The sequence below is a fragment of the Rhamphochromis sp. 'chilingali' genome (genome assembly GCF_963969265.1).
Source record: "Rhamphochromis sp. 'chilingali' genome assembly, chromosome: 19".
In the NCBI taxonomy this organism is placed as follows: Eukaryota; Metazoa; Chordata; class Actinopteri; order Cichliformes; family Cichlidae; genus Rhamphochromis; species Rhamphochromis sp. 'chilingali'.
The window spans coordinates 7,608,125-7,617,089 of NC_137946.1; the positions used below are offsets into that span (position 1 = coordinate 7,608,125).

Below are 8,965 nucleotides of genomic sequence, written 5' to 3' on the forward strand. Positions count from 1 at the left end.
ATGTCCCTACCCCCACACCAATCACAACAGTGAAGGCGGGACCAAACTATGACCCCCCACCCCCACTAGGTGATGGAGCTGATCACAGGAGCCCAGAGCAATTGATCTGATGTGGTGGCTGAGGCTGTATCAAGACTAATGTAATTTAAGATGGCGGCGCGCACAGACGCAGCGGCCCGGAGCTCCTACACTTTTGCAGGTACTGTGTATTATTTCACACAGCCTGGGGTTACTTCAATACAACAGAGATGATCTACTACAACTAAGCCGTGGAGATCTTCAACTAACATCCGAGTATCTCATCCCCCCGGAGATCGTTAAGCAACCCCCGGGGCTACCCGCAACAGCAAGCCGCAGGAGGAGACGTTGCGAGCGGAGGCAGAAGAGAGGCAAGCGGGGAGGCCTGTGGGCACGGCTAAAGACTAGTCCGTTTAAACCACCACTCCCGATCATATTCCTCTCCAACGCCCGTTCAATCCGTTACAAACTGGATGAAATACGACTGCAGATCGCCACTCGACGGACTTTTAATAACTGTTCGTGCATGATTTTCACTGAAACCTGGCTGGACAGCGCCGTTCCCGATGCGGCTATCGATCTAGCAGGCCGCACCGCCTATCGAGCCGACAGGTCTGCGGACTCGGGTAAGAAGACTGGCGGGGGGCTGTGCATCTATATTAACAACCTTTGGTGCACGAACGTCACGGTAACGGAAAAACTGTGCAGTACAGAGGTAGAACTGTTGGTGTTAAAGTGCCGTCCATTCTATCTCCCTCGGGAATTTTCTGCCGTTTACATCTGCGCTGTTTACATTCCACCAGATGCTAATGCTAAGCTAGCGTTAGCACAATTGAGCAGCAGCATCAATAACAGCCTGGTAGCACACCCGGACAGTGTCTTTATTGCGGCTGGGGATTTTAACCACGCGGACCTGAAATCTGTACTTCACAATTTCCACCGTAATGTGAAGTGTGCTACCAGAGGAGATAGAACGTTGGACCAGGTGTACACCAACATGGCGAATGCGTACAGAGCCCAGGCTTATCCCCACCTGGGTCTGTCAGACCATCTCTCCCTTCTGCTACACCCAATATACACACAAAAGATCAAGAGCACTGGGATTACAACCAAAACCGTGAGAACATGGCCGCAGGACGCTATTCCGATGCTTCAGGACTGTTTCCACTGCACAGACTGGGATGTATTCAAGGTGCAGGACACTGACAATCGTGTCGCATTGGACAGTTACACCTCCACTGTCTTGGACTACATCTGTTTCTGTGTGGACAATGTAACAACTTGGAAACGATTCCGTGTGTTCCCTAATAATCCACCCTGGATGACACACGGAGTTCAACAACTTATTCGAACAAGGAACAACGCTTTCAAATCCGGGGACCAGGAGGCATACAGTGCTGCCAGGGCCAACCTGAGAAGAGGCATCAAGACTGCCAAGCAGCAGCACAGGAGGCGTATCGAGGCCAGGTTTGAGAACAACACAAACCCAAGGCAGGTCTGGGAGGGCATCAGGGCTATCACGGACTACAAAAGAAGAACACCATCACCCTCAGCCGACAGTTCTACTCTGGCTGAGGATCTAAATCTCTTTTATGCCCGTTTTGACAGGGAGAACACCGACCCTGTCCTGTCCCCTCTCCCCTCAACCGACCCTGCTCCGGTCCTGAGCACTCATGAGCTGAGGCGTGTGTTCCGGAGCATTAACACCAGGAAGGCGGCCGGGCCGGATGGAGTGCTGGGCCGGGTGCTAAAAGACTGTGCTGCGGACCTGGCGGACGTCTTCACCTCTATATATAACACCTCGTTGTCCTGTTCACTGGTACCATCCTGTTTCAAAGCAGCAACCATCGTTCCCATCCCAAAACAGTCAAATGTCACATGTCTGAACGATTTCAGACCTGTGGCACTCACCCCCATTCCCGCCAAATGCCTGGAGAGACTGGTCATTAAACACATCAGAGCTGCTTTTCCACCATCCCTGGACTCGCACCAGTTTGCATACAGGGAGAACCGGTCAACCGAGGATGCGATCGCCACAGTGCTGCACACATTACTGAAGCACTTGGAACACAGGAACACCTATGCACGGCTCCTCTTTGTAGACTACAGCTCGGCTTTTAATACCATCCGGCCATACAAACTCCGTCCCAAACTCCACCAACTGGGACTTAACTCCTCTCTGTGCAACTGGATTGTGGACTTCCTCACTAACCGTAGACAGAGTGTCAGAGTGGGTAAGAACACCTCTTCCACCCTTGTGGTCAACACCGGTGCCCCTCAGGGGTGTGTTCTGAGCCCTCTGCTATACACTCTCTTCACCCATGACTGTATTTCCTCCTGCGCGTCCAATCTCATTGTTAAGTTTGCAGATGACACTACAGTGCTCGGACTTATATCCAACAATGATGAGACAAACTATAGGACAGAGGTGCAACAACTAGAGTCATGGTGCCACGACAATAACTTGGTCTTAAACACCAAAAAGACCAAGGAGATCATTGTAGATTTCCGGAAGAGGGGTCATAACAACCATCTGCCTCTCTTCATTGGCAGTGAGGCGGTGGAGAGGGTGAGCAGTTTTAAATTCTTGGGGGTAACTGTGACCGAGGACCTGTCCTGGGGCAACCATATCACCTCAGTTGTACGGAAGGCCCAACAGCGCCTCTACTACCTGAGGAGACTGCGGAGCACACACATTCCCAGATCTCTGATGTTGAACTTCTACAACTGTGCCATCAGCAGCGTTCTGACGTATGGATTTCTAGTGTGGTTCCCCAGCTGCACCAAGGCCGATCAGCAAGCACTCCAGCGGGTGGTGAAAGAAGCTGGCAGAATTATTGGAACAAGTCTGCCAGAGATCAGTAATATCTTCCCCACTCGCTGTCTGAGGAGGGTGCACAGTATCCTGCGGGACCAACATCACCCTGCGCGCCACCTTTTCCATCTGCTGCCCTCAGGGAGAAGGTACAGGTCTATACAGGCCAGAACATCCAGACTGGCCAACAGCCTGTATCCACAGGCTGTGAGGCTCCTGAACTCTCTGCCCCCCTCTCACGGACAATAACCATATCCAACTTCTTAATAGCAATGAACTGGTCTGCATTGGTGCATCATATCTTTATTCTCTTCCCCCTCCTGCCCCCCCCCCCCCCCCCCTCTTTCTTAAATAGATAACTATCATATCTGATATCATATCTCACAGTACAATAATATTGAATGGGTTGCATTGTTGTATTTTGTCATGTTTCTCAGGTCTTTGTCTGAATTTCTACGAACATTATTGCTAAGGATTGTCTTATTGCATTGGAGTCACACTGGGTTAAATATGTACACTTGGGTTTTAAGGGGTATTTATTATTTTCTTCTTTTTTTTTGGGTTGTATGGAAGCCCCAAACGCAATTTCATTGTTCTTGACAATGACAATAAATAAATAAATACTAAATACTAAATACTAATAGATAATTTCTATATTGGTTAGAATTAAGATTATTTTTATTTTTCCAGTTCATGAGGACAGTTTTCTTGGCTATGCATAGGGCAGTGAAAACCATATGGGCTATATTCTTTTCTGAAGTGACATTATCTAAGCTGCCCAACAAACACACTAAGGGGGAAGTTGGAATGTTACATTTCAGACACTTTGATAAGTCTTCACATATCTCGCGCCAAAACTTCTGAACTGGTGGACAGAACCAAAGAGCGTGGATATAAGTGTCCGGTGAATTGGTTTGGCAGTGTGAGCAGTTGTTGGTAGATGTAAAGCCCATCTTGAACATCCGATGACCTGTATAGTGCACTCTATGTAATATTTTGTATGAATTAATTGAAGACTGGGATTTCTAATTAGATGAAAGGTTTTTAAGCAAATCTGAGACCAGAAGTTTAGGTCTAAGTTAACTGATAAATCCGCTTCCCATTTTGCAATAGGAAGTGATATTGATTCATCAGTTTTAGAAAGCATTCTGTATATTTTGGAAAGTAATTTGGGGGTTTTAAGAGTAAGAAATTGAACCACACTTGGTGGTGTTTGTAGTTAAACTTGACCCAGTTTAAATTTCTTTTTTACTATGGATTTAATTTGTTGATATTCTAAAAATCTTTTCTTGTTGATACATGGGTTCATTAACATATGACGTCTACATACAAACAAAGAATACCTTGCCTGTGCGTTGTGTGTGTGTGGTCAGAGTGTGACCCCATACATATATATATATATATATATATATATATATATATATATATATATATATATATACTCAACAAAAATATAAACGCAACACCTTTGTTACTGCTCCCATTCCCCATGGGATGGACGTAGAGACCTAAAATTCATTCCAGATACACAATATAACCATCCCTCCCAAACAATGGTCACAAATCAGTCCAAATGTGTGGTAGTGGGCACATCTGCTATATTGAGATAATCCATCCCACCTCACAGGTGTGCCACATCAGGATGCTGATCTGACATCATGAGTAGTGCACAGGTGTACCTCAGACTGCCCACAACAAAAGGCCACCCTGGAATGTGCAGTTTTGTCTCACAGCAAAATGCCACAGATGCCACAAGCAATGAGGGAGCGTGCATTGGCATGCTGACAGCAGGAATGTCAACCAGATCTGTCGCCCGTGCATTGAATGTTCATTTCTCAACCATAAGCCGTCTCCACAGGCATTTCAGAGAATATGGCAGCACATCCAACCGGCCTCACAACCGCAGACCTCGTGTAACCACACCAGCCCAGGACCTCCACATCCAGCAGGTTCACCTCCAAGATCGTCTGAGACCAGCCACCCAGACAGCTGCTGGAACAATTGGTTTGCACAACCAAACAATTTCTGCACAAACTGTCAGAAACCGTCTCAGGGACGCTCAACTGCATGCCCGTCGTCTTCATCGGGGTCTTGACCTGACTCCAGCTCGTCGCCGTAACAGACTTGTGTGGGAAAATGCTCACATTCGATGGCGTCTGGCACGTTGGAGAGGTGTGCGCTTCACAGATGAATCATGGTTCACATTGTTCAGGGCAGATGGCAGCTGGGAATGTCCCAGTTCTTGCATGGCCAGCATACTCACCGGACATGTCACCCATTGAGCATGTTCGGGATGTGCTTGACCGGCGTATACGACAGCGTGTACCAGTTCCCACGAATATCCAACAACCTCGCACAGCCATTGAAGTGGAGTGGACCAACATTCCACAGGCCACAATTGACAATCTGATAGACTCCATGCGACGATGTGTTGCACTGCATGAGGCAAATGGTGGTCACACCAGATACTGACTGGTTCTGGGTCCCCAGACCCCCAATAGCGCAAAAAACTGCACATTCCAGGGTGGCCTTTTGTTGTGGGCAGTCTGAGGTACACCTGTGCACTACTCATGATGTCAGATCAGCATCCTGATGTGGCACACCTGTGAGGTGGGATGGATTATCTCAATATAGCAGATGTGCCCACTACCACACATTTGGACTGATTTGTGACCACTGTTTGGGAGGGATGGTTATATTGTGTATCTGGAATGAATTTTAGGTCTCTACGTCCATCCCATGGGGAATGGGAGCAGTAACAAAAGTGTTGCGTTTATATTTTTGTTGAGTGTATATACGTATATATATGTATATATTCAATTCAATTCAATTTTATTTATATAGCGCCAAATCACAACAAAAGTCGCCTCAAGGTGCTTCATAGATACAGAGAAAAACCCAACAATCATATGACCCCCTATGAGCAAGCACTTTGGCGACAGTGGGAAGGAAAAACTCCCTTTTAACAGGAAGAAACCTCCGGCAGAACCAGGCTCAGGGAGGGGCGGCCATCTGCTGCGACTGGTTGGGGTGAGAGAAGGAAGACAGGATAAAAGACATGCTGTGGAAGAGAGACAGAGGTTAATAACAGATATGATTCAATGCAGAGAAGTCTATTAATACATAGTGAGTGAGAAAGGTGACTGGAAAGGAAAAACTCAATGCATCATGGGAATCCCCTGGCAGCCTATGTCTATTGCATCATAACTAAGGGAGGATTCAGGGTCACCTGGTCCAGCCCTAACTATATGCTTTAGCAAAAAGGAAAGTTTTAAGCCTAATCTTAAAAGTAGAGATAGTGTCTGTCTGCTGAATCCAAACTGGAAGCTGGTTCCACAGAAGAGGGGCCTGAAAACTGAAGGCTCTCCCTCCCATTCTACTTTTAAATACTCTAGGAACAACAAGTAGGCCTGCAGTGCGAGAGCGAAGTGCTCTAATAGGGTGATATGGTACTACAAGGTCATTAAGATAAGATGGGGCCTGATTATTTAAGACCTTGTATGTGAGGAGCAGGATTTTGAATTCAATTCTGGATTTAACAGGAAGCCAATGAAGGGAAGCCAATACAGGAGAAATATGCTCTCTCTTTCTAGTCCCTGTCAGCACTCTTGCTGCAGCATTTTGGATTAGCTGAAGGCTTTTCAGTGAGTTTTTTTGGACATCCTGATAATAATGAATTACAGTAGTCCAGCCTGGAAGTAATAAATGCATGAACTAGTTTTTCAGCGTCACTCTGAGACAGGATATTTCTAACTTTAGAGATGTTGCGCAAATGGAAGAAAGCAGTCTTACATATTTGTTTAATATGTGCGTTGAAGGACATGTCCTGGTCAAAAATGGCTCCAAGGTTCCTCACAGCGTTACTGGAGGCCAAGGTAATGCCATCCAGAGTAAGAATCTGGTTAGATACCATATTTCTAAGCTTTTCAGGGCCAAGTACAATAACCTCAGTTTTATCTGAATTAAGAAGCAGAAAGTTAGCGGCCATCCAGGTCTTTATGTCTTTAAGACATTCCTGCAGTTTAACTAATTGGTGTGTGTTATCTGGCTTCATGGACAGATAGAGCTGGGTGTCATCAGCATAGCAGTGAAAATGTATGCTATGTCTACTAATGATGCTGCCTAGGGAAGCATGTATAATGTAAACAGAATTGGTCCTAGCACTGAACCCTGTGGAACTCCATAATTAACATCAGTGTGTGAAGAGGACTCTCCATTTACATGCACAAATTGGAGTCTATTAGATAGATATGATACAAACCACTGCAGTGCAGTACCTGCAATACCTACAGCATGTTCTAATCGCCCTAATAGGATATTATGGTCAACAGTATCGAATGCTGCACTAAGGTCTAGCAGGACAAGCACAGAGAGGAGTCCACTGTCAGAGGCCATAAGAAGATCATTTGTAACCTTCACTAAAGCTGTTTCTGTGCTGTGATAAGCTCTGAAACCTGACTGAAACTCTTCCAATAAGCCATTCCTCTGCAGATGATCTGTTAGCTGTTTGACAACTACTCTTTCAAGGATTTTTGATATGAAAAGAAGGTTGGAGATTGGCCTATAATTAGCTAAGACTGCTGGGTCTAGAGATGGCTTTTTGAGTAAAGGTTTAACTACAGCCAGCTTGAAGGCCTGTGGTACATAGCCGATTATTAGAGATAGGTTGATCATATTTAAGATCGAAGCATTAATTAATTAATGGCAGGAAAAGACACGTTGATGGTTTAGAGGAAGTAATTATTGAAGTTAACTCAGAAAGATCAATTGGAGAAAAAGAGTCTAACTTAACATCAATGGTACTAAGAGTAGCTGTAGATAATATTACATCTGTGGGATGATTACTGGTAATTTTTTCTCTAATGATAAAAATTTTATTTGTGAAGAAGTTCATGAAGTCATTACTAGTTAACGTTAAAGGGATGGTTGCCTCAAAAGACCTCTGACTTTTTGTCAGCCTGGCTACAGAGCTGAAGAGAAACCTGGGGTTGTTCTTATTTTCTTCAATCAGTGATGAATAGTAAGATGTTCTGGCTTTGCGGAGGGCTTTCTTATAAAACAGCAAACTATTTCTCCAGGCTAAATGATGATCCTCTAAATTTGTGACACGCCATTTCCTCTCCAGATTACGAGTCATCTGCTATATATACGTATATATGTGTGTATATATGTATATATATGTATATATATGTGGTGCAACGGATCACAGTTGATCCATAATCCCTAATCCGAACCGATCCCACTCCACGGTTCGGCACGCACGTGATCCGAAGATTCGAAAAAGAAGGAAAAAAAGTATGTGTATCGTGCACGTGGTGGGTCTGTCAAGCGATAGTTATGGCCAGTGCTAGTGGTCCAAGTGGAGGAGCAGAGGAGTTTTCCGTATTTAAGCAGCCCTTTGCTGCCCAATCCGACCGTGCTAAAGCTATTACAAAAGCTATTGGGGTGTTTAGCTGCAGACGGGAGTCCGTATTCTGTTGTGCAAAACAAGGGGTTTAAACTATGATGAACGTGCTTGAGCCACGCTATGATATCCCGTTCGCGCCTACTTTAGTGGCAAGATTGTTCCAAGCAGGTATGAGCAGGAAAAGATTTAAGTTGTGGCTGAACTGTCCCAGGCATCTTCTGTTGCCATAACTACTACAAATGGGTGGATCTCCAGGGCAACAGAAAGCTACGTGACCATGACAGCTCATTATATCACAGCAGAGTGCAATATAATGAGTATAATGTATTATTGTAGGGTCTACCTTACAATATAAAGTGCCTTGAGGCGACTGTTGTTGTGATTTGGCGTTTTATAAATAAAATTCAAATGAATTGAATTGAGTGGTAGATACAAAGACTGTACTGCCCTATATCCAAAAATTGATCCTATCCGTGACTTAAAACCGTGATCCGATCTGAACCGTTTTGATCCGTTGCACCCCTAAAATATATATATATATGTATTAGGGGTGCAACGATACACAAAATTCACGGTTCGGTTCGGTTCGATACTTTGGTGTCACGGTTCGATATTTTTTTGATACAAAAAAAATGTTCATGCCTTTTTAATTTGTCATTTATTAAATTTTCACGGCACATTCCGCACCACATCTCTGTGCGTTCATCATTTGTTTGAAGCCAGCT

At 45.0% G+C, this 8,965-nt stretch overlaps 1 protein-coding gene across 1 annotated transcript; it reads left to right on the plus strand.

The window, feature by feature from the left end:
* Positions 1-91: 91 nt before the first annotated feature.
* Positions 92-4,072, plus strand: LOC308387107 (uncharacterized protein; the record flags this gene model as incomplete). Its single annotated transcript, XM_080866996.1, has 3 exons — positions 92-1,513; positions 1,631-2,252; positions 4,053-4,072. The coding sequence occupies exons 1-3, from the start codon at positions 545-547 to the stop codon at positions 4,070-4,072; spliced, it is 1,611 nt and encodes a 536-aa protein (XP_080723122.1). The 5' UTR covers positions 92-544.
* Between the last annotated feature and the right edge of the window lie 4,893 nt (positions 4,073-8,965).